Source organism: Cyprinus carpio, chromosome B23 (genome assembly GCF_018340385.1).
Source record: "Cyprinus carpio isolate SPL01 chromosome B23, ASM1834038v1, whole genome shotgun sequence".
NCBI lineage: Eukaryota > Metazoa > Chordata > Actinopteri > Cypriniformes > Cyprinidae > Cyprinus > Cyprinus carpio.
This window is the reverse complement of record NC_056619.1, coordinates 25579991-25604057: the sequence shown is the minus strand read 5'-3', so window position 1 is coordinate 25604057 and position 24067 is coordinate 25579991. Positions and strand designations below refer to the sequence as shown.

The window sequence follows — 24067 nt, the reverse complement described above, 5'->3', positions numbered from 1 at the left end:
CCTCCTATAGAGGCTTCTGGACCAGAGCAGCATGAGGCACAGAGATCATGTGACTGATGCTCATTTGGGGAAATCCTTCACTGAGTGCGGCGGGAGTCTACTTAAGTTAACTCAGAGACAGACTGCACGATCTGGAGCAAACATAACGCTCTTCCAGCTAACATTCTCAGAATGAACTGGCAAGGTTCTCTCAAAGTTATGAACTAAGTATTATGAATTATCCATTATCAAAATTCTTAACATTAAAAGGACTGCTCACCTGGAAATTAAAATTCTGTCGTAATTTACTCTCAAAGGAGATATTTTAAAGAATGTTGGTAACCAAACAGATAACAGTAGCCACTGACTTCTATAGTACGTAAAAAATACTATGGAAGTCAATGGGTGCCATCAAGTGTTTGGTTACCAACATACCAAAATCTTCTTTTGCAGTGATTTTTTTTTTTAATGTTACTACTTGTTTCAGAATGTTTACAGGACATTTAACAGTAACATTCCTATAATGTAGCAAAATTATAAAATAGAATGGTCCCCTAACATTTGCCAAGAAAAACTTTTTTTTTTTTTATAATATGAAAACTGGATGTTTTGAACGTTTACAGAATATTCTGAAATAACATTTTCATAACTTTATAGGCCCTTCTGATTGAGATTTAAAGCCTAAATCACAGTTCATTTTGGTTTGTCACGTTCAGGACCTGGTTTAAGTTGATTATACCGTAATACTGACAGACTCCATGAACAGTTGAACAGACTTTGTGACAACTTCAACTTTATATAAACTTTTGAAAATATCTAGTAAGCTTGTTCTTACTCTGTGTCTGAACAGAAATTAAGCACTAATCTGCTAAACTTCATCCTCAACACCACTCACTGCAATCCAGAAGCTTGAAACACAACCTTGTTTCTAGGTGGATTCTGGGAGGTCCAATGTCATTGAACCTAATTTATGTCTGCAAAATGTGTATGCAGAACAACACACTGTGCTAGTTTGGAAATGTTTATTCTTGCATACTGTACATGGTTCAACATGCTGTTTTAGTTAGTTTGTCCTGGAAATAAAATGGTTTTTGCGCCAATTTAATGACATTTTTTGAGAAAATGTAATTTGTTGAACTAGAAATGGTAGGTCAAGGACCTCAAACAATGTCCTCAGGTTGTATTTTGCACATTTACAAACGTGGTAGATTATCTGGGTTTTATGTGCATGCAATCAATAGTAATATGCAAACCATGAAGAAAGCAGAGCACAGACCTATCTCATGTTTGGAGGTGCTGCCACCTTGTGGTGGAGAGGAATTATCACACAAGCACAGCTCTTAAGGGGATAGTTCACTTAAAACTATAGTTCTGTAATCATGTACTCACCTTCATGTCCATATATTTTGACTTTTTGTACATGAAAAGAAAGTCTATAGGCTATATAATCTATAGGCTTCAAATTATCTTTTGTATTCTGGAGGGAAAAAAAAAATCATACAGGTTTGTAACATTATGAAGAGGTTAATTACTGATTACAGAATTGACAACTTTGGGTAAACTATCCATTTAAGTATAATGCAACAGCTATGTATGTTCAATCAGAAGAGATGAAGATGAGAACAAAAACTTAATTTAAGAAGTTTTTTTGGCATGGTTTAGGGATTTTGGGAGGAAAAGCTCACAAATCAAGGTTCCACAACTGCATTGTTATTATACACTTAAAAAACAATAGCTACAGAATCGTTACACGAGATGAACAGCAATATGTTACTTTGACAACCTGAGAATGATGCATCGTCTGGAGTACAAGAACAGGACAGTTAAACACAGGGTTGCCAAGTCCCAGAAAGTTTCAAGCCCAAAGCTGACTCAAAACCCACCAAAAAGAATACACACTAGCCATTTTTTTTAAACAAGGCAATGTGTGCACATCTAACCTGACTGAAGGTGCTGCCATCTGGTGGTGGTGACGAGCAGTCACAAAAGCTAAGAGCTGAAATATGATTGGTACTTACCTGTGAAAGTCACATCTGATGCCAGAGTGTTCCGATTCAGCGCATTGCCATGCAGTTACTATGGTATTACCGATGCCAAACTCCAATAATAACAAAGAGTGTACTTTCAAGTAAAAGTGGAAAGAACAAATACACGGGGAGCGTGAAATTCACAAAGTTTAGTTTTGGTGTAGTATCATGAACTTTTTTTAATTTAAATCAAACATGTCATATTCAAGTGCTTTATACAGGCACAACAAAAACAGGTCTTGAGAAGACGATATAAAAACATTTTAAATAATAAAAGCATAACTTTTTAATCTAAGAAAATACTTCATGTAAAAGTCTTAAGTGAACAGCATTATATAAATGCACTGCACAGAATGTATATTTCTGATGGATAATGTTGTCCATTTCAAAATCACCTAAGACATCATGTAGTAATGCTCCTCATTGTCTTAGATCTGCATCGCTATACTATAGCGGCTAGGCTATATTCCAGACTCCTTTATAAGCATTCAGTTCGTCCGTTTTTAACAGCTTTCTTTAACCGCTCTGGTTTCCTACAGATTGATGGATTTAAATCTAAAAGTGCACAGTCTCAAAAAAAAAAAAAAAAAAAAAAACGCTCCTTTGCTCCTTTTCTCTTTATATTTTGAACTTGAAGAACATGAACCAGAAGAACTGATTTTTTCATAACGAATGAGTAGATGCACACTGTCATGAGACTTAGTAAATTAGTTGAAAAACAAACACCTGTGACCAAACCGCAACTGAATAATATATTAATACAGAACATGTCACCTAGAACTGTAATGTGTTTATACCGAACACGAGTGCAGCGACGTATCAAAACTACATCACTTGCATAACGACTCTGATCGAGACATAATGTCAGAGCAGAAGCTCCACTGGCTGATGTTGTAGATTATACATGGGAAAACCAACAGCCCTGCTCCTTATTAACACAACGAAAAGACATGTTTGTGATTGATGCAATCACATTGGGCACAAGAAAAGCCTAAAGTATGTTGACTAGCACTAATGTAGTCGATATTCTTCACAACACAACCTCAATGTCATAAGCAATCCTCTGGATTCCGGTGTTCAGCCTTTCGAAAGCATCTCTGCCAATTTTCTTGAGGCTTTTGTGTATTTTCTTCTTCTGGTCCATTTTCTGATTGTTTTTATTCTTGAGTTTTGGATGGATTTGAGGCCTGCGTTGCTCATGATGGACCCTCATGATGCTCGTCATGTTGCCCATTTGATGCTCCTGGCAGAAGAGAAGTCCACACACATTGCAGCTGTAGGTCTCCTTCTTATCGTGGACGAGCTGGTGGCGTTTCAGGTTGTGGCGGGTGGTAAAGGCCCATTCACAGCGGTCGCAGGTATACGGCCGGGCGCCTGTATGAACACGCTGGTGCTCTGTGTGATGGCTGCGACTGCTGAAGCGCTTGCCGCAGAGCTCGCAGGGAAACGGGCGATCGCGGTCGTGGAACTGCATGTGTTTGCTCAGCCGAGCCAGCGAGAAGGTGCTGACGCCGCAAACGCTGCAGGTGTACTCGTCGTGGCCCTGAAGCAGCTTTGCCACACAGTTTGGCTTCATGACTTTGACTTCTGCTTCGTTATGCATCTTGTTCACCGTTTCAACATTTAATCTGGGTGCCTCAGGATTCTCCATGTCACACCTGCAGACAGAATAACTGGCATTCCTATAGAGAAAACCAGCAACATTATGTGTATAGGCATATATGCATCTACTTAAACTGGAAACACTTCTTGTGTGTGTATATAGACAGACAGACAGACAGACAGACAGATAGATAGATAGATAGATAGATAGATAGATAGATAGATAGATAGATTTATGGCTGATTTTTACAATGTAAAAAACATTTTTACAATGAGACCATTTTTTAAGTTCATACAGCAAGTGTCACAAAAGTCATGAAGTTTTGTAGCATTCCAATACATTATATAACAATAAAATTGCTTTCTCAGTCTAAAATGACTACACACTACCAGAGTGTATGTTGAATTTCACAATGTTGAATTGACTTAAGCAGCTTAAATGTAGTTGTGTAGATAAACAAATGGATGAAAAGAGAGCCACTACAGCTAACCACAAAATGAATGAGTAAACCCATCTTTTACACTCTCATAAATTTAATTTAATCTGTAACAGAGTACATGAATGCATCACAGGGTATGCATGCAGTTCTGACGTTTTTATCTATCTATCTATATATATATATATATATATATATATATATATTATATATATATATATATATATATATATATATATATATATATTTTTTTTTTTTTTTTTTTTTTTTTTTTACCACATTTCAAATTGTGTTTAAAAGCTGTGGTGGAAATGTTTAATATCATGCTCTTCACTAACACTATCATCTCCCTGCTGCTAAATACAACTTTATTAGCTGCACAATTGTTAGTTGAAATGAAAATTACTTGATAACTGATACTGACATAAAATGTCATGTATGTTTTCCCAAAACAAATACTGGAATAGTTTATTTCACTCTTTGTTTACGGTTTCATAATTTGCGGTGGGGGCGTTTAATTCGCATATATACACATTACAACAACCACAAAGATGAAAGTACTATACATTAACCTGTTAAACTGTAAGCTGATGTCGCTTTCACAGCGTTAAATAATACGATCAGAACACATTCAGCTCATCTCCACTAAACTCCACAACACTGCCCACTTACATAAAGCGCGAGAACTCAACAGTTTATAATGCGTTACCTTGTGTTACTCAAACGAAAAGTCCGAGCAGAAGGCATGGTTTACACTCGTCGCGTCCGCGGGACAAAAATGACGCGCGATTTTACTCGGTGAACTTGAACATGAGCGCTTCCGGCCACGCCCATCGCTTGTGTCCACGCAGAGCACTTAAAAACTGACCAAGAAGTGAAAGCCAATAGAACGTTCCATTGCTACACGCTTCCGCCATTGGCTTCTGTATACTCTTTGTTATTGGGTTGGCAAGCAAGAAATGGCTAGTATTGGTAAATTAACCAATCATCTTCTTAGAGAAGTTGGCGTTATTATATGAATTTATAATTTGCTTTTTTATGATTTTACAGGCGAGCCTCCTAATTAGTGTTCCCTCATGCAAATTAACCATGGTTTACTACAAATTAAACCAAAAAAACAGGGTTACAATAGTTAAAACATGGAAACTACAAATTAACCATGGTTTCGCTACACTAACCATAGTTTAACCACGGTATTTGTAAAGGGGACATATGATGCTGCTAAAAAGAACATTATTTTGTGTATTTGGTGTAATGCAATGTGTTTATGCAGTTTAAGGTTAAAAAAACACATTATTTTCCATACAATGTACATTATAGTTTCTCCTCTATGCTCCGCCTTCTGAAACGCGTCGATTTTTACAAAGCTCATCGGTCTGAAAAGCGAGGTGTGCTCTGATTGGCCAGCTATTCAGTGTGTTGTGATTGGCCGAATGCCTCAAGCGTGTGACGGAAATGTTACGCCCCTTAAAGAGCAGGTCGTATGGTATTTTTATGTGTCCTAATATTGTGTTGGAATCCCTTACAACAGGTTTAAATGCATCTAAGGACAGAAAACATTGTAATTTTCTCAAAATATACATTTGATATTAGAGTCACTTGCCAATGATTTCAAAACGATTCGTTCCAAGCAAGTTCAGAGCAAAAACTTTTTTTGAGCACTCAATTGAAAATGTACACAATGTGTCAATCGTACTTACAGGTTGTAGTAATTGTGTAATTCGGAAAGCTTGTTAGTCCAAATTAAGAAGATTAGAAGCCAATGAAGATAAAAGCCAAGATTAGAGAATCAGTCCTTGGTAAAATGACATGCACACAACAAAAGGTTAGAATTGTATTTCTGTGGTATCTTTGAACACAGCGTCTTCTTAAACATGATGTAAACACACTAACTAGTGGAAGTGTTTGTGGGCAGGTTTATTCTGCGAGAACAACCGGCTGATTGTACATTATCCCTTACATAAAGCACATAATCTGTATTTGAGATTATTTGTTTCAGCAGTGACATCGCGGAAATAGAAACCGTTTCTAAAATAGAAATTTTGTGTGTCGCCATCGTGGCTAATTGGGACAAACCTCTGATAAACATGGAAAAGATACCTTATCACGGCATCACGGTGAGTTAGGACACATTGTTAGACTGAGAACAAACTACATTTATTCAGGATAAATAGATGAAAAATGACGTGAATTTCATAAATTCAGTGATAGACTACTGAATCTTTTGTCTGCTTAAAAGTCCCGTTTTGCGTAATTGTTTATATTCTGACATAAAAACTAAACAAAAGCAATACTCACTTATTGTAGCTAGATAAACCAACAGATTCCACTCAGAGTCAGACTGACCGATGAAATTTAAAGGCTGAGATTCGCGCTTTAAGACGTGACGTATTGACTAGTACAGTGGTTATCCAGGCAACTGAAAACATCTTAAATCCTACGGGTGGATTTGTATGAAAACCAAGTTTGTGTGTGTGTTAATGCGATAAAGGTCATTAAATGGATTTAAAAACATGTTAAAGTGTTTGCTCACTCAGCAGGGATAAATTCGAAACCAAGATTATGGGCGGAGCTGCTGTATGATATCACTGCAGGTTAGTGAAATAAATAAGTGAATGTGAAACTAAATTAAACAGATGAGCTGGAAGTTTTAAAAAAACATCAACCTCTTTATTCCAACACTGAAACTACTGATCACATCTGATATTCATCTATAGGTAAGCAGTTTTGAACTCTTAAGTAGAATCAGAATATTAGTATTGACTATAAGGTTTTATGTGTGCTCTAAAGTCAAAACCTAAAGATTTACATGAACTTAAGACAGAATGGACCAATAAAACTACTATTAAAACATAAATATATTATAATACATTACACCTGGTGTTTGCAGGTATTTATTTTGTGGTGAGGTAAGTTTTGTAAGCTAATTATTTAAAAAATATGAATTTAACCCTTTTTGATGTTGTCTTTCATATAAAGGAGGGAACTTGTTGTAAGATCCGTTTCATACACATTATTTTCAGTTTCAGTATTGCAATTCTAATTAGCACAGAACTGACAATCAAATACTGCGAGAAACACTTTGACTTTGATTTATTTTTTTTTATTTATTTTTTTTATTTTTATGTAGGATCTCTGTAATTTCAATTCCAAATATAAAATTACCTCTGTTTGTTACCTTTACCACTGTATGCAATTAAACATGGGCACGGATATAACCATGAACTTACTTTCAGTTTTTCGAAAAGGAAAATCAAACAAAGTTAACCCACAAGTTAAACCAGTTTACAAGACTGCATACTTATATTGTCATTACTTATCTTTTCAGTCATGGCAACCTCTAGTGGTCCATTAAATGAGGAGCTCCAGTGCTCCATCTGTCTGGATGTGTTCACTGATCCAGTCACCATTCCATGTGGACACAACTTCTGCAGAACCTGCCTGAACAAATTCTGGACAAGCACACAGACCTGCTTCTGTCCACTCTGTAAAGAAACATTCAGCAAAAGACCTGATCTCATGATTAATACAAACAGCGGTGTCATTATGGGGGGGGAGGTTAGGATGATTAAAAGAGCCCTGGTCAGAGAGGTGGATCCCGGAATACAACCTCTACTGAGGGAGACAAACCAACCCACGCTCCTCCGAACGGGATCTCTACTGAGGGGGACAAACAACCCCCCGGTCCCGCTCCCCCGAACCCGATCTCTAAGGGGGAGAAATCAACTCCGGCTCCCCCGAATGCAATCTCTACCGAGGGCCCAAGTCAATGTGCTACTCAGGGGGCCCAGAAACCATAGTGGCACCCCTGAATACAATGCTGAGAGTTTTGCGCAACACTTTAAGGAGAAGCTCAATCTGGGATCTGAGGTGTTCTGTGACTTCTGTGTTGAAAGAAAGCAAAAAGCCATGAAGTCCTGCCTGACGTGTCAAAGCTCTTACTGTGAGACTCACCTGGAGCCTCATCACAGAGTCCCACGTCTAAAGAAACACAAACTGATCAACGCTGTGGAAAATCTGGAGGATTATATATGCCAGAAACATGAAAGACCTCTGGATCTGTTCTGCAGAGATGATCAGACGAGTGTGTGTCTGTCCTGCACTGAAGGAGACCACAGGACTCACAACACTGTTCCTATAGAGGAGGAGAATCGAGAGAAGGTCAGAAACATAACACTTTAAAGACCAAGGTTCATTTCTGATGTGAACACAACCTTACTAAATCATGGAGGTGAACCGCTATTATTGATGTACGAATTGGTCAAAATATATATTTAAGTGTTTACTCGCTTTCCTGATAAGCATGACTGACGCACTGCAGCAGAATAATATTTTATATATATATATATATATATATATATATATATATATATATATATATATATATATATATATATATATATATATATATATATATATATATATATAGTGCTGTCAAGCGATTAATTGCGAATAATCGCATATAAAATAAATGTTTTTGTTTGCATTATACATGTGCGTGTACTCTGTATATCTATGTACTGCATATATAAATACACATTTATGCAATATATATTTTGAAAATATTTACATGTATTTACATATATATTCTATATATTCATATAATTGATATTATAAATAAATAAATATATTTAATATATAAACAATATATTTGTCTCAAATATATATATGTATGTGTGTGTATCTATATATACATAATAAATTTACACAGTACACACATATAAAAAGTGAAAGTGAAAACAAGTGAAAGTGACGTGACATACAGCCAAGCATGGTGACCCATACTCAGAATTCATGCTCTGCATTTAACCCGTCCAAAGTGTACACACACCCAGAGCAGTGGGTATCATTTATGCTGTGGCGCCCGGGGAGCAGTTCGGGGTTCGGTGCCTTGCTCAAGGGCACCTCAATCGTGGTATTGCCGGCCCGAGACTCCAACCCACAACCTTAGGGTTAGGAGTCAAACTCTCTAACCACTAAGTCACGACTTCCCCAAATATATATTATGCAAACAAAAACTTTTATTTTGGATGTGATTAATCGCGATTAATATAGATATATAATTTCTGCTCACAGAGAGTGACTCCCGCATTCATTGGATCCCTTTTCATTACAGTCCTGGCAAATAGTAGTAGCAATCCAACTCCCGGGTTCGGTCCAAGCAATCGAACCATGTGTGAAAGCACCCTAAAAGATACAAAACAACCATTTTGAATTCATGGGGTTTCAAAATGGTTTTCATATTCAAGTAAAACTTTTTGTCAAAAGAATGAAAAAGGAATGCTTAATTCAGTCATAAATGTCTTCTTCTTTTTATGAACAATCAGTTGGTTAAAAAAAAGACAGACGTACAGCAGATGATCCAGAACAAAATGAAGAAGATTCAAGAGATCCAACATTCAGTAGAACTGCAAAAAGTAAGTGGAAGTTAAAAATGTAAAATTGATTATGCATTATAATATATTGCTCAAAAAAAAAAATGATGGGGACACTTAAATCACACATTTAAACCAAGTTTAAATTCTCATATACATTGTATAATTCGTTGAGAACAAAATGATGTGACAATTGTCATTGGAAAGCAAAATCATCAACCCAGTGAGGGCTGGATTCAAAATCACATTGAAAATCAAAGTATTTACAGGCTTGCATGAATGCCTCGCCTGCAGAGTTCAGCTCCAACCCTTATTAAAACTCACCTGCCTGTAGCTTTCTAGTAACCCTTCAGACCTTGATTAGATTGTTGAGGTGTGTTTGATTAGGGTTGAAGCAAAGTGCTGCAGGGTTGCGGCTCTCCAGGACCGACGTATGCCACCCCTGGTATATTTGTAATAACTGGAAAATTTGTATTAACAAGCACCCACCCCCCAGTGCCCCTTTTTTGGTTCACGGCCCTGATAACGAGTCAGAAACGCATCCACAGCTGTAAATCCCGGTTTAGTTAGAAAGGTAAGGGTCCACTGAACGACATCCGAAAGAGCACGTTTAGTCCAATGAAGCAATAACGTTGTAATATGGATAGTAATTCCTTTGTTTACATTTCAGTTCTTAAGGGACAGTATTGTTTGTATCCATTATGGAATAACTCATGCTCAAAAACTGCATCTTGGTAGAAAAAAATAGCATAGTTTTGTAGCATACAGTGTCACAAACAGAATGAGACCATCCACTAAAAAAAAAAACAAAGATAGGCGGAAGATTGTTTATTTGAATTTTGGCACGTCTGGTCTATCGAAGTGATGGCCACGATTGGTCTATCGAAGCGATGGGATATCGCTTCGATAGACCAATCTACTTCGAGTGTAAACTAAACTAACCAATGCACATTGGCATGCAATTATTGCATCCAGCTGCCGCTGATCACAGCGTGAGTGTAATAAGGCAGCAGGTGCAATGCATACCAGCTTTTCGCTTCGGAGCCGAGCATTAGTATCGTTCTGCTCAACTGTGTCTGCTGTGAACTACGAGTTCAGCACGCTCTCAGAAGCTTCATGTGTTGGCGAGACGGCGCTTCAGCGGTGGTCGTTCCAGCGTTGAGTGGATTGCACACTTCAGGCTGCACTACCCCCTGTCGTGTTGCAAGCGGGCAATTCCCCTGTGCGCCTCAGCACTAAAAGAGCTTTTCCTAAAGAGCAAATTTCTCTAAAAGAGCTTCATGGGTGCATCTTTGTAAAGACGACGGATCATCCTTATAAGGATGCCATTTCACCCGTGCATTTCTGGGTGCGGTCGTTACCTGGCAACGGGTGATGGTCACGATCACTGCCTCACGTGTCTGGGCAAACACGCTGAGGTAGCTTTGGTGGATGAGTCATGTTCCCTCTGTGGTCCAGTCCCCGAGATTGGTTTGCAGCGATCGGCCTGAAGGACACGTACTTTCATGTATCGATCCTTCCGCGCCACAGACATTTTCTGTGGTTTGCGTTCGAAGGACAGGCATATCAGTACAAGGTCCTGCCCTTCTGGCTGTCCCTGCCTCCCCCGTGTCTTCACGAAAGTCGCGGAGGTGGCTCTTGTTCCCCTCAGAGAGCAGGGTGTTCGCATTCCCAACTATCTAGACAATTGGCTGATACTAGCACAATCTCGGGATCAGTTGTGCGAGCACAGGGACCTGGTACTCTGGCACCTCAGCCTGTTGGGCCTTCGGGTAAACTGGGGAAGAGCAAACCGACAGTATGGAGTTGGATTTGGTTGAACAGACAGCACGCCTCACAGAGGAAAGTGCGCGGTCGGTGCTAGCCTGCTTGAATACATTCAAGGGCAGGACAGCGATCCCACTGAAACTTTTTCAGAGGCTCCTGGGGCATATGGCGGCCACAGCGGCACTTACACCGCTCGGCCTGTTACATATGAGACCGCTCCAGCACTGGCTTTATGGCCGAGTCCCGAGGTGGGCGTGGAAGCGCGGCACTCACCGGGTCCAAGTTACACCGGCCTGTCGCCAAACCCTCACCCTGTGGTCAGATCTTGCGGGGGTCCCCTTAGAGCAGATCTCCAGGCATTCTGTGGTTTACACGGATGCCTCCACCACCGGCTGTGGGGCCACGTACAACGGGCGTGCAGTCTCAGGGGTTTGGACGGGCCCGCAGCTACAGTGGCACATCAATTGCCTAGAGTTGTTAGCAGTGTGCCTTGCCTTGAAACCGTCTCAAAGGTCACGTATGAGGCAAGCACGTGCTAGTCCAAATGGACAACACAGCGACCGTTGCGTACATCAACCGACAAGGTGGTCTGCGTTCCCGTCGCTTGTCACAACTCGCCCGCCACCTCCTCCTTTGGAGTCGGAAGGTTCTGAGGTCACTTCGTGCCATTCACATTCCGGGCCTGCTCAACCATACAGCCGACGAGCTGTCTCGAGAAATGCTCCCGGGAGAATGGTGACTCCATCCCCTGACGGTCCAGCTGATTCGGAGACGGTTCGGAGCCACTCAGGAAGACCTGTTTGCTTCTCCAGAGACCCCTCACTGCCAGTTGTTCTACTCCCTGACCGAGGGAACTCTCGGCATGGACGCACTGGCACACAGCTGGCCCCGGGACCTACGCAAATATGCATTTCCCCCAGTGAGCCTTCTCGGACAGACACTGTGCAAAGTCCGGGAGGACGAGGAGCAAGTCTTGATAGTGGCGCCGTATTGGCCCACTCGGACCTGGTTCCCCGAACTAGTGCTCCTCGCAACAGCCCCTCCTTGGCCGATTCATCTGAGGAAAGATCTACTCTGAGACGGGGCACCGTTTGGCACCCACGTCCAGACCTTTGGAAACTCCATGTCTTGTCCCTGGCGGGACGTGGAAGTTCTAGGTGACCTAGCCCAGGAGGTAGTGAACACCATCTCTTTGGCAAGAGCACCATCTACGAGACATGCTTGCGCCTTGAAGTGGAACCTGTTTGTCGAGTGGTGTTGTTTTTGCTGAGAAGACCCCCGAAGAAGTTTCTTTCATTTCACCTGCACGCATTTTCGGTCGACAATTCGTGCCTTGAGTTTGGGCCGCTGACTCCCAGGTAATCCTGAGGCCCCGGCCCAGCTAGGTGCCCAAGGTTCCCACTACACCCTTCAAAGACCAAGTGGTGAACCTGCAAGCGCTGCCCCTGGAGGAGGCAGACCCAGCCCTGGCTTTGCTCTGTCCCGCCCAAGCATTGAGATGCTATGTAGACCGGACACAAAGCTTCAGGACCTCAGATCAGCTCTTTGTCTGTTAAGGAGGCCGGCAGAAGGGGAATGCCGTCTCTAAGCAGAGGATGGCCCACTGGATTGTGGATGCCATAGCCCTGGCTTATCAGGCACAGGGTGTGCCCTGCCCGTTCAGGTTGCGAGCTCACTCAACTAGAAGTGTTGCATCCTCCTGGGCGCTGGCTTGTGGTGCCTCGCTGACAGATATTTGTAGAGCTGTGGGCAGGGCGACCCCTAACACGTTCGCTGGGTTCTATAGCCTTTGTGTAGAGCCAGTATCCTCCTGTGTTCTCACCTCAAACGGGTAGTGGCACAGAGAGGCCCCGGTTAGTGTCGGCTTGCTAAAACTGCTCCAGAGTGTCCATACTGTAGAGCCTGTTGAGATCCTCCATCACTCTAGGCAGCCGGATGTGGCAGAACGTCCAGCGCCAGGCCTTCACGATGAATCCGTGAGAACCATGGAAGGCTGGGTTCCATATTGAGACCTAAGCGGTACTCCTTTGCATATAGTCCACGGTATAGCCTTAGAGCCTGTGTTTCCCCGGCAGACTTCTGCCTTTCCAAGAGGGTTTGAATCACCTCAAATTTCTCCATATACACCTAAACGGATGCTATATGTGTATTTGCTCCTGAGACCTCCTTCGGGAAGGATGGGGCTTCCTCAGCGTCCCTGTTCCAAGCGGAATGGGTACGTTTTCCCAGTGTTATCCAATCTCACCCAGTGAGGTAGTGCTTTGACAACGGTGAGTGGAACTACTTGTTCCGAGCCCTGGCCTACACCTAATAGGGGCACAGGCGGCTCGCACAGGGCACTGGAAGGGGTAGCACCCATGGCGCTTTGGTAGGGATCCCATTTTCGTCGGTCACCGATGTGGCGTCGAGAGTGACTGACTGAAAGGGAACGTCTCGGTTACGTATGGTAACCCCCATTCCCGCCATGGTTGCTGTACCACCACTGAGCCGCCCGGTCTCCGGCTCTGCTCCTCAGCGAAAACCTGATATGCATTGCACCTTGATGAATCCGTGAGAACCATGGAAGGCTGGGTTCCATATTGAGACCTAAGCGGTACTCGTATGCGTATAGTCCACGGTATAGCCTTAGAGCCCGTGTTTCCCCGGCAGACTTCTACCTTTCCAAGAGGGTTTGAGTCACCTCAAATTTCTCCATATACACCTACATGGATGCTATATGTGTATTTGCTCCCGAGACCTCCTTCGGGAAGGATGGGGCTTCCGCAACCTTCCTTGTTCCAAGCGGAATGGGTATGTTTTCCCAGTGTTATCCAATCTCACCCAGTGAGGTAGTGCTTTGACAATGGCGAATGGAACTATTGTTCCGAGCCCTGGCCTACACCTAATAGGGGCACAGGCGGCTTGCACAGGGCACTGGAAGGGGCAGCACCCATGGTGCTTTGGTAGGGATCCCATTTTCGTCGGTCACCGACGTGGCGTCGAGAGTGACCAACTGAAAGGGAACGTCTCGGTTACGTATGGTAACCCTCATTCCCTGACGTCCCGTCGCCATGGTTGCTGTACCACCGCTGAACCGCCGGGTCTCCGGCTCGGCTCCTCAACGAAAACCTGGTATGCATTGCACCTTGATGAATCCGTGAGAACCATGAAAGGCTGGGTTCCATATTGAGACCTAAGCGGTACTCGTATGCGTATAGTCCACGGTATAGCCTTAGAGCCCGTGTTTCCCCGGCAGACTTCTACCTTTCCAAGAGGGTTTGAGTCACCTCAAATTTCTCCATATACACCTACATGGATGCTATATGTGTATTTGCTCCCGAGACCTCCTTCGGGAAGGATGGGGCTTCCGCAGCATCCCTGTTCCAAGCGGAATGGGTACGTTTTCCCAGTGTTATCCAATCTCACCCAGTGAGGTAGTGCTTTGACAATGGTGAATGGAACTACTTGTTCCGAGCCCTGGCCTACACCTAATAGGGGCACAGGCGGCTTGCACAGGGCACTGGAAGGGGCAGCACCCATGGCGCTTTGGTAGGGATCCCATTTTCGTCAATCACCAACGTGGCGTCAAGAGTGACTGACTGAAAGGGAACGTCTCGGTTACGTATGGTAACCCTCATTCCCTGACGTCCCGTCGCCATGGTTACTGTACCACCGCTGAGCTGCTGGGTCTCCGGATCGGCTCCTCAGCGGCGAAAACCTGGTATGCATTGCACCTGCTGCCTTATTATACTCACGCTGTGATCAGCGGCAGCTGGATGCAATAATTGCATGCCAATGTGCATTGGCTCATTTAGTTTACACTCGAAGTAGATTGGTCTATCGAAGCGATAACCCATTTTCATCGGTCACCAACGTGGCATCTCTGATCCCTCCTTCAGGGAACGAGCGTTACCATACGTAACCGAGACGTTAGGTAGGGCATTTTCAGCTGTGAGTCCAGTAATGGGGGTGCTGGCTAACAGGTTAAAATATTAGTTCACACAAAAATAAAAATTAGCCTGCATTTTACTCACCGTCGAAGCATCCTAGGTGTCTACGACTTTCTTCTTTCAGACAAATCCAGTAGAAATTATATTTAAAATTGTCCTGGCTATTCCAAGCTCTATCATTGCAGTCAGCGGGTGTTGCAGTTGAACAGTCCACAAGTCGTCAAATAAAGTGTGCGCATCTATAATAAAACGTGTCTCACATGGCCATATTTCAAACGCAATAAACACTTCCGGTATCTGTCATACGAGGAAGCCGTTCCGGCAGATGACACAAGACATACATGCAGCGCATGCGCCTAAGAGATATGCTGGTCTCGCAAGTTTGTTTATAGTAGCAAAGGAAGCAAAGTTTCCTTACTTTAGAAAAAGGAAAACCACTCTCCTTTTGGTTTATGTCGAAATCCTCTGATATTTTTCTTTACAAATCCTCCATTTGTACTTCTAATTTGTGACCGGCATTTTGTTTTGTTCTCTCTCCGCATTCGTCACTAATCACACAATTCCCACGTCTTAAGTGCAACAGCTTCTGCGTATGACAGAAACCAGAAGTCAGAGAAAAGTGTTTATTACGTTTGAAATATGTATATTTTTCTTACAAAAACACAGGGATTCGCTACAGGAGGCCTTTATTCACCCCCTTGGAGCCGTGTGAGGCATGTATTATTATGGATGCATGCACTTTATTTGACCACTTGTGGACTGTTCAACTGCAACACCTGCTGACTGCAATGATAGAGCTTGGAATAGCCAGGACAATTTTTAAAGTAACTCCAACTGGATTCGTCTGAAAGAATAAAGTCATACACACCTAGGATGCCTCAAGGGTGACTAAAACACAAGCCAATTTTCTTTTTTGGGTGAACTAACTCTTTAAGTGTTCCCTTCATTTTTGGGGGCAGTGCATTTTAATCTGATTAATTAAAGTTCTGAATTAAATAGATAAAACATTTCAAAACACATTGTCTATAGATGATGAGAACATTTTCATTTTTTAGCACACCCTTTAAGTATATAGTACATGTAAACATAACATCCTGATAATTGTTCTCATTCATTAGACGAACATGGAGAAAGAGAAATCAGCCAATGTTGAGCTCTTCACTAATCTGATTCGCTCCATTGAGAGATGTCAGTCTGAGCTGCTGAAGATGATGGAGGAACAGCAGAAAGCAGCAGAGAAACAGGCTGAAGATCTCATTAAAGAGCTGCAGCAGGAAATCACTGATCTGAAGAAGAGAAACACTGAGCTGGAGCAGATCTCACACACTGATGATCATCTGCACCTCCTACAGGTCTAACATCTGTCTCATCACTGAGAATGCAGAATATTATTAGTCAAATGCTCTGTTGACAAACCTGATGAGCTACATAGTAAGATAAAGGTTCTAACTTTAGGTTCTAAACTTTAGAAATCATACAGAATAGAAAGAAGCAGTAAAATCACATTAGCTAAATGAGTTAAGTTAAGATGCTACAGACAAAACATTGTAAAACACGTTTATATTTATTCAGTGCTTCTATTTGCATCTGTAGACTTTTGTTTCCTTTCCAATACAGATGTTTGAAGACTGTGATTTTTTTTTTCGTCTGCACTGAGCAGTTTTATCTTAGTATCATTCAGATATTATTATAGTTTAAAAATATTTAAAAACAGTTTTTATTTTTATATTTTTTTGTTTTCATTTTAATTGTAGTTAAAGTTTTAGTAATTTTGTTTATTACTTTTGCTAGTTTTGGTTCTATCTATATTCTGAAGATTTTTACAGAAGGTTTGTCCATATACCTTATTTTTAAATGACATTTTATTCATAAAAGCATGGTGAAAAAGTATTTTCTTCTGGCTGTTGACAATATTTATGGAATGATTAAAATGGAAATCCAAAATCCCATTTGTAAAATCCTTTAACTCTAATATGTCAATAATATAAAACAAGAATTTGGAAGCTAGCTTTATCCATTGTCCTCATATTTCCGTTCTGGATATTTATGCAATTTAGTGTATATTTATTTAGACAATGCATTATTTGAATATTTAAATATGTCAGAAAACTTGTAATACAGATTATATTTGCAATTCTTTAGGGGACCTTAGATGATATCAATACTGTGGATACCCTAATCACCTGGGGTGTCTTGACTTAATTGTAGTAGAAAGCTCCTGCATAAAAACATTTTGAATAAATGAATGAAACATATTTAATTAACAAAATTACATATTTAATAGTCTTCTCTCTCCTGCTGTAGATGCACTCATCCTTATACAGTCGTCCACACATCAAGAACTGGACTGAGAACAGTATTGATACTGATGTGAATGTGCTCCCTCTGCATAGAGCTCTGACTCAACTGAAGAAAACACACAAGGCTCTAAATAAAAAACTCAGTAAATCAGGTATGTGGGTCAGATACAGTGTAGAATAACAGTGCTCTTATGTCACAACACCTGTCTTTGGGAGTATCCTCCAAAAAACTGTTGGTTATGACTTAAAGGGTTCATATGATGAGATTTCAAGTTTTCCTTTCTCTTTGGAGTGTTACAAGCTGTTCATGAATAGATAAAATCCCTAAAGTTGAAAAGACTAAAGTCTCAAACCCAAAGAGATGTTCTTTATAAAAGTTAAGACTCGTCCACGCCCTCCTAAAACACCTCGTTTAAACGCCCCACATGTCTACGTCACTGTGTGGGAAGATTTGCATAACACCGCCCAAATGTTTACGTAAAAAAAAAAGAAGGCATAACGTTTATTCTCGCCATTGTATTGTTGCTGACGCCATCATGTTGTGAAGACGCTATGTGTTTCATTGTGAAAGCAAAACTATTTTAATTGGCCTTCCAAAAGAGGACACAACTAGAAATCAGTGGTTTAGTTGTATTTCAACACTGTTCCAGAACAGTTCAACCCAGATATTCGTGTGTGTGCAGCGCATTTTACAGAGGACTGTTTCCAGTGAGAGTAGACTACAATGCCGGCTGTTCTGACTCACAGTCTGTAAGTACGTTTTCATATTTAAAGAATTTGCCACTGATGATTGAAACTCGAGTTTTGAGCAGTGTAGAGTAGTGCTTCTTGTTTGTTGTTTCTCCGATCACAAATGCAGACATGGTTTTATGTTTACGCAGCGTGATACACAACACAATGCGTAAAAAGACAGTATAAGTCATTATCATCATTTGGTGCCCACTGGATGCAACAAATGCCTAGTTTATAATGGGTTTTATTGGTTTTGTCTTGTTGTGCCGTGAGATGGCATCACAATATGGTGAGGGGTGTAACATTTCCTTCACATGCTTGAGCTATTCGGCCAATCACAATGCACTGGATAGCTGGCCAATAAGAGCACACCTCGCTTTTCAGAGCGATGATCTTTGTAAAAATCGACACATTTCAGAAAGGCGGGGCACAGAGAAGCAACAATAATGTGTAGTATGTGGAAAATAATGTGTTTTTTGAACCTTATACCGCATAAACACATTTCATTACACCAAATACACAAAATAATGTTCTTTTTAGCAACGTCATATGACCCTTTTAAGTGAAAGTAAACAGTTTAGAAAGAAATTGAATGTATATCATTATAGTGGATGCAATGTCTCTTAAAGTGACAGCACATAATTTACTAGCTGCTGTCAGTGTCCTTAATGTTAATCCAAGAAATTAAATTGGAGAATATCCCTCACAGCTCTTTACTGAATTACTTTGTAGATTTAACAAGAATTAATCTATATTAATGTTATACAGTGAAGACTATGCAATGCTATTTTACATTTGATTATTCAGTTTCTGTACACGGACACCTACAAACTTGAAAAAACTAATTTGCATCTTTGATTTGTTTATTTATTTGTGCTATTTACACAATTTCAAACAAAGCCCACAGATACAAACTGCACTGGGGCCCCACAAACCTCAGCTACGGCCCTGGAAATCAATTACTTCCTAGTTGATTAAACATGTTAGTTATTTTAAATGTTTATATTAACAAGTGTTAACACTTGTAAACAAGTGTTTATATTTGCTTTTTGTAAACAATTAGTTGTGTAACGCATTGACAAATGTTAGGTAGACTACCAAAAATCTTCTAGTGTGTCAGCCGTTAAACTTAGGTAGTATTTAACAAATTCAGTGCAAATGGTTGCCATAATTTGAGTAGATTTTATAGGTTTGATTTTACGTTGAAAAGAGATACATTTTTGTAATAAATAAATAAATAAAATTAAAAATGTTTATCTGAAATATATAATTCATTACATTTATATTGTCATCTGTGTTCACAGGGTTGGGATGGGCTCAGAAGTATGCAGGTATACAGTGTGACTAACACAGTTGTATTTCTCCAATACACTTTAAATTATTTATAATCTGCTTTACAAACATATGAAAATGTTCGTTCTGAAGTTGATTGATAATGTCTAATCTCTCATCTAGTGGATGTGACTCTGGATCCTGTTACAGCGAATCCATATCTCATCCTGTCTGATGATGGAAAACAAGTCAGTGTTGGAGATATTGAGCAGGACGTCCCAGTAAACCCAAAGAGATTTGATGACTATTGTGTTCTGGCAAAGCAGGCATTCAGTTCAGGAAGATTTTACTATGAGGTGCAGGTGAAGGGAAAGACTGGGTGGAGTTTAGGAGTGGCCAGAGAATCCATTAACAGGAAGGGGGACATTAGTCCGAGTCCTGAGGATGGGCTCTGGTCTATGGTATTGATTAATCAGAGGCAGTATATAGCTTGTGATAATCCAGCAGTCGGTTTCTCTCACAGAAGGACACCTGAGAAGGTGGGAGTGTTTGTGGATTATGAGGAGGGTCTGGTTTCTTTTTATGATGTGGGCTCCAGATCTCATATCTACTCTTTCACTGGTCAGACTTTCACTGAGAAACTCTATCCATATTTTGGCCCAGGCCATAATGATAAAGGTAAAAACTCAAACCCACTTATAATTTCACCTGTCAGTTGAGACAAAGTGATTTCCCTGAAATATGGAACATCTCAAAACATTAACTATGCATGTGCTGTTTGTTAAGGAACAGAATATGTAAAGCAAAACCAAAAAAGGAATTCACATTCCAAACTAAAAATATATATTTATAATTAGTTAAGCAAGTGTGGGCCTTCGGGGTACAGTGCTTCAATGGTTGAAGCAAATAGGAGTTACTCTGTCCGCCTCGGGCACCATTCTTCCTCTGATAAACAGTTAAGTTCTGGTGTCCCTCAGGGCTCTATTCTTGGCCCAGTACTGTTTAATCTCTACATGCTACCTTTGGGTTCTATTTTATCTAGATATGGTGTATCTTTTCATCTGTACGCTGACGACACACAAATTTATCTGCCTATAAATCATGACGATAAACTTGGCTTTAAGCCTAAATTAGACTGCTTAGACGAACTGAAACTTGCTAGTAATTTCTTAAGTCTTAATGAGAGCAAGACTGAAATTATCTTGTTTGGTTCAAATGATCACAGCATTCATGATGTTGATCTCGATACTCTGTTACCTTACAGTACCACCTGTGTTCAGAATCTGGGGGTTTTGCTTGATAAAAGTCTTAAATTTGCTAATCAGATATGTCCTGTGGTTAGGTCTTGTTTCTATCATCTTCGTCTTTTAGCAAAAGTTAAGCCCTTTCTATCTGGTAAGAATCTTGAAACTGTCATGCATGCATTTGTAACATCTTGACTAGACTGTTGTAACTCTTTGTACATTGGTGCCTCTCAGACTTGTGTCACACGCTTACAGTTAGTTCAAAGTCCCGCAGCCCGGCTCCTCAAAGGGAAGAGTAAAAGTGATCAGATTACACCAGTTCTGATTTAGCTTTATTGGTTACCGGTCAAATACAGAATTCATTTCAAAGTTTTGTTATTTGTTTTTAAGTCTTGGCGGACTGTACTACTGCATCTGCCTTTTCAGTCTAGATCACTTAGATCTAGGGACTCTGATTTACTATATGTTCCTAGAACCAGACTTAAAAACAGGGGTGATGGTGCATTTGCGGTCATCGGTCCCAAGTTATGGAATAGCCTTCCAGCCTACATCAGATCTTTTTATTTTTATTGTTTCTCTAGTGCTTAAATGTTTTCTGTCATTATTGTCTGTTTCTTTTGGCCTTGCAAAGCACTTTGGTCAACACCAGTTGTTTTTAAATGTGCTATACAAATAAACTTGTATTGTATTGTATTGTATTGTATTGTAGTAATGGACTTCCGGTTATGGCATTGAGATAAGTAGTAGCGTTATCTTGCTTCGCTTCAAATTACATCTAATTTCAGTGATAATTGCTCCTTTATTACTAATAGAACATCTTCACTGATACTAGGGCCGCTGCTGGCCAAATGGGTGCCCTATGCAAAATTCTATTGTTGTTCCTCTCCTCCAACTATTATGGAAGTAAAAAAAACAACAACAACAAAAAAAAAAAACCCCTACTATAGGGGTCAAAATCGTACTTTAATCAAATATAAAGGTAAATAAATACATAAATTGTAATTAAACTGTATTATTTACAAAGTACAGATGTAGCTCTATAGCAAAAATAAATAAATAAATAAAAATAAAATAAAAACTAACATTACACATATTAAATACATTTTTTTTAAAGATTAAATATTATCAAAATAAACAATAATAAATTAAATAAAAAAATCGAAAACCGCTTCATCCCCTTTTGTAACAAATTTCATTATTGACCCTGCATTAAATGAAGCAGAAGATATAAGTCACTGAAGAAGTGACTAACACTGAGTGTACGTCTAAATAAACAGTTATTAGTAATAAAAAAATAAAATAAAATAAAATAAAATAAAATAAAATAAAATAAAATAAAACATCGAGTTACCTCCAATGGCTATGATTTTATTAGGCTAATACAGTTGTCTGATTGATTTTATAGTCTCAAGCATTCAGAAATCACATAAAAGAAAATTAAAGCAGTTTTACTACGATAAAACCATGTACATTTTTTGTAAGGGTTGTGATGTCCACATGTTTTTGTTAAATAAATTATAGAGGCTGTAGCAGTTCTATCCCAAAAAGGTTGCCAAAAATGAAAGATTAAGTGGATATTTCAATTAAATGTTTGGTCAATAATAAACAAGGATTTGATCGTCCTGTAAGTGTAACAACAACACTTTCAGGATGATCTTTTCGGGGCATAGTTGTCCATCAATTATGATCATTTGCAGTCAGCCGCAAACATGAGGTGAATTACGTACTCTGCATATAGGAAGCGGTGGTACTGTAAACATGGCACCTAAATTGTCGAAAAATAAAGGAGGGAAAATTTCCAAATAAGATCAGGATGAGGCGCTCTCCAGTCCTGAAGACCACGAGGAGGTGAAGTTAGTGGGAGTCACACAAAGCTCGGAGGCCGAGTCTTCAGAAGCAGAGACATAGCAGCAAAGTAAAGCCGCAAACTTGGATTATATCCTCCAACCAATAACCTCATTAATGTCCGATTTTTCTGTGAAATTCCAATCGGTCTTAACCATGTTGACGGATGTTAAGAACCAAATAGGTGACTGCTCCGTCAGACTGACAGAAGCAGAGGAGAGAATATCTCAGGCCAAAGACACAGGAAACAAACTGCAGTCTACAGTCAAAATGTTGGAAGAGAAAATAAAGTCACTGTCTGATAAAACTGAAGATCTGTAGAATCTCAGTCGACGTCCCAATGTAAGGCTTGTTGGGTTACCGGAGAAAGCTGAAGGTAGAAAAGCGTGTGGTTTTCTGGAGGAATGGCTTCCTGACACGCTGGGGAAAGAAATGCTTTGAGCTCCTTTGATCATTGAACGAGCTCACAGAATTGCAGATGTTAGATCATACGACAAAGCACCTCCGAGTTCATTAATAATGAAATTCCTCCATTATAAAGACAAAGTTCGAGTAATGGCTCATGCTCATACTTATAACAGTAGCTTGGTGGAGTAGACTCATTTAGACCAATATAATCATTTTGTTTGAGCCAGGTTTCAATCAAGCAGAGTACATCAAAACTATTTTCTGTGATCATTTCATTTACAATAACTGCTCTGGGTGCGAGTGAGCTAAAGTTTAGGAGCCCAAGAAAACGAAAACAAACCGGAAACAAACTAAATTTTGACAGGGACAGAACCAGAAACTAAATCAAATTTTATAGTTCCAAAATAAAAATTTTGAAATGGCCATTAACCGGTTAATAACGTTATTTTATCGTTAATATTTGAAATTTACTGTCAACCAATCAGGAATTCAAGTAGTACGGCCTATGCAAATGTGACACTGATGCATCCAATGCATCCGCTCAGCTGTGAACTCTTCAGAGGTAAGTCACAATGGCAATGCATTGGTGTTAGAGTTTATCCGAGGATACTGTAACATGGATTCAAGAGATCACATGCACGCACCTGCAGCACTTCTGTGAATTAAGAAAACAGAATAAAACTACAGGCTTACATAAAAAGGAATATATAGGCATATACACACAATACATTTCACTTAAATCATTGATAGATTAACAAAACGAAAGAAAAATGTGTGATGAGTAAGGGTTCATTGTGATGTGTTCCAAAGTTCTCGAACAGGAAAACAAGATGGCAGAAAATAGTTTTCTTCATTTTGCAAAAGCTTGACAGTTTTGAAAGATGTCTCGCTTCTATCTATATAACCAACCAGCGTCGGTATGACCATATCCGACACCATATCGCACCGGTGCCTCATGCGCACAGGCACAACATATTTTGCTACATTGCAGCCTGTTTATTATCAAAATAAAATACAGTTTAAGAAACGTATAAAAAGTTACACTGCTCCGTTGTACAAAATTTGTTTCGTTCAGCATGACCACCCAGACAGCAAGCAAGGTTGGCCCAGATCTGGCCCGCATGGATCCAGATCTGGGCCAACACTATGT

General features: G+C 40.1%; 2 protein-coding genes across 3 annotated transcripts; one reads left to right on the top strand and one right to left on the bottom strand.

The window, feature by feature from the left end:
• Window positions 1-1619: 1619 nt before the first annotated feature.
• LOC109064603 (zinc finger protein 502-like) lies at window positions 1620-5245 on the bottom strand. 2 transcript variants are annotated; one of them, XM_042750716.1, is made up of 2 exons: window positions 4755-5245; window positions 1620-3664 (listed from the first exon to the last, which is right to left on the bottom strand). In XM_042750716.1, exons 1-2 carry the CDS (start codon window positions 4790-4792, stop codon window positions 3037-3039), a joined length of 666 nt encoding a protein of 221 aa, XP_042606650.1. In that variant the 5' UTR covers window positions 4793-5245; the 3' UTR covers window positions 1620-3036. The 2 variants fall into 2 exon arrangements, with proteins under 2 accessions (XP_042606650.1, XP_042606649.1); XM_042750715.1 differs by having other exon boundaries at window positions 1621-3688.
• Window positions 5246-5897: 652 nt separating this feature from the next.
• LOC109064912 (E3 ubiquitin-protein ligase TRIM39-like) lies at window positions 5898-21357 on the top strand. Its single transcript, XM_042750714.1, has 7 exons — window positions 5898-6762; window positions 7374-8206; window positions 9373-9462; window positions 16235-16468; window positions 17421-17568; window positions 19453-19479; window positions 19604-21357. Exons 2-7 carry the CDS (start codon window positions 7376-7378, stop codon window positions 20137-20139), a joined length of 1866 nt encoding a protein of 621 aa, XP_042606648.1. The 5' UTR covers window positions 5898-6762; window positions 7374-7375; the 3' UTR covers window positions 20140-21357.
• The last annotated feature ends 2710 nt before the right edge of the window (window positions 21358-24067 follow it).

Excerpts from the sequence above, each read along its gene's own strand:
- LOC109064912 (XM_042750714.1), top strand. The coding sequence starts at position 7,376 with ATGGCAACCTCTAGTGGTCCATTAAATGAGGAGCTCCAGTGCTCCATC. Across the intron at positions 17,569-19,452 it reads TAAAAAACTCAGTAAATCAG|GGTTGGGATGGGCTCAGAAG; the intron begins GTATGTGGGTCA and ends CTGTGTTCACAG. Across the intron at positions 19,480-19,603 it reads ATGGGCTCAGAAGTATGCAG|TGGATGTGACTCTGGATCCT; the intron begins GTATACAGTGTG and ends TCTCTCATCTAG.
- LOC109064603 (XM_042750715.1), bottom strand. The coding sequence starts at position 4,792 with ATGCCTTCTGCTCGGACTTTTCGTTTGAGTAACACAAG. Across the intron at positions 3,689-4,754 it reads TTTCGTTTGAGTAACACAAG|GAATGCCAGTTATTCTGTCT; the intron begins GTAACGCATTAT and ends TTTTCTCTATAG.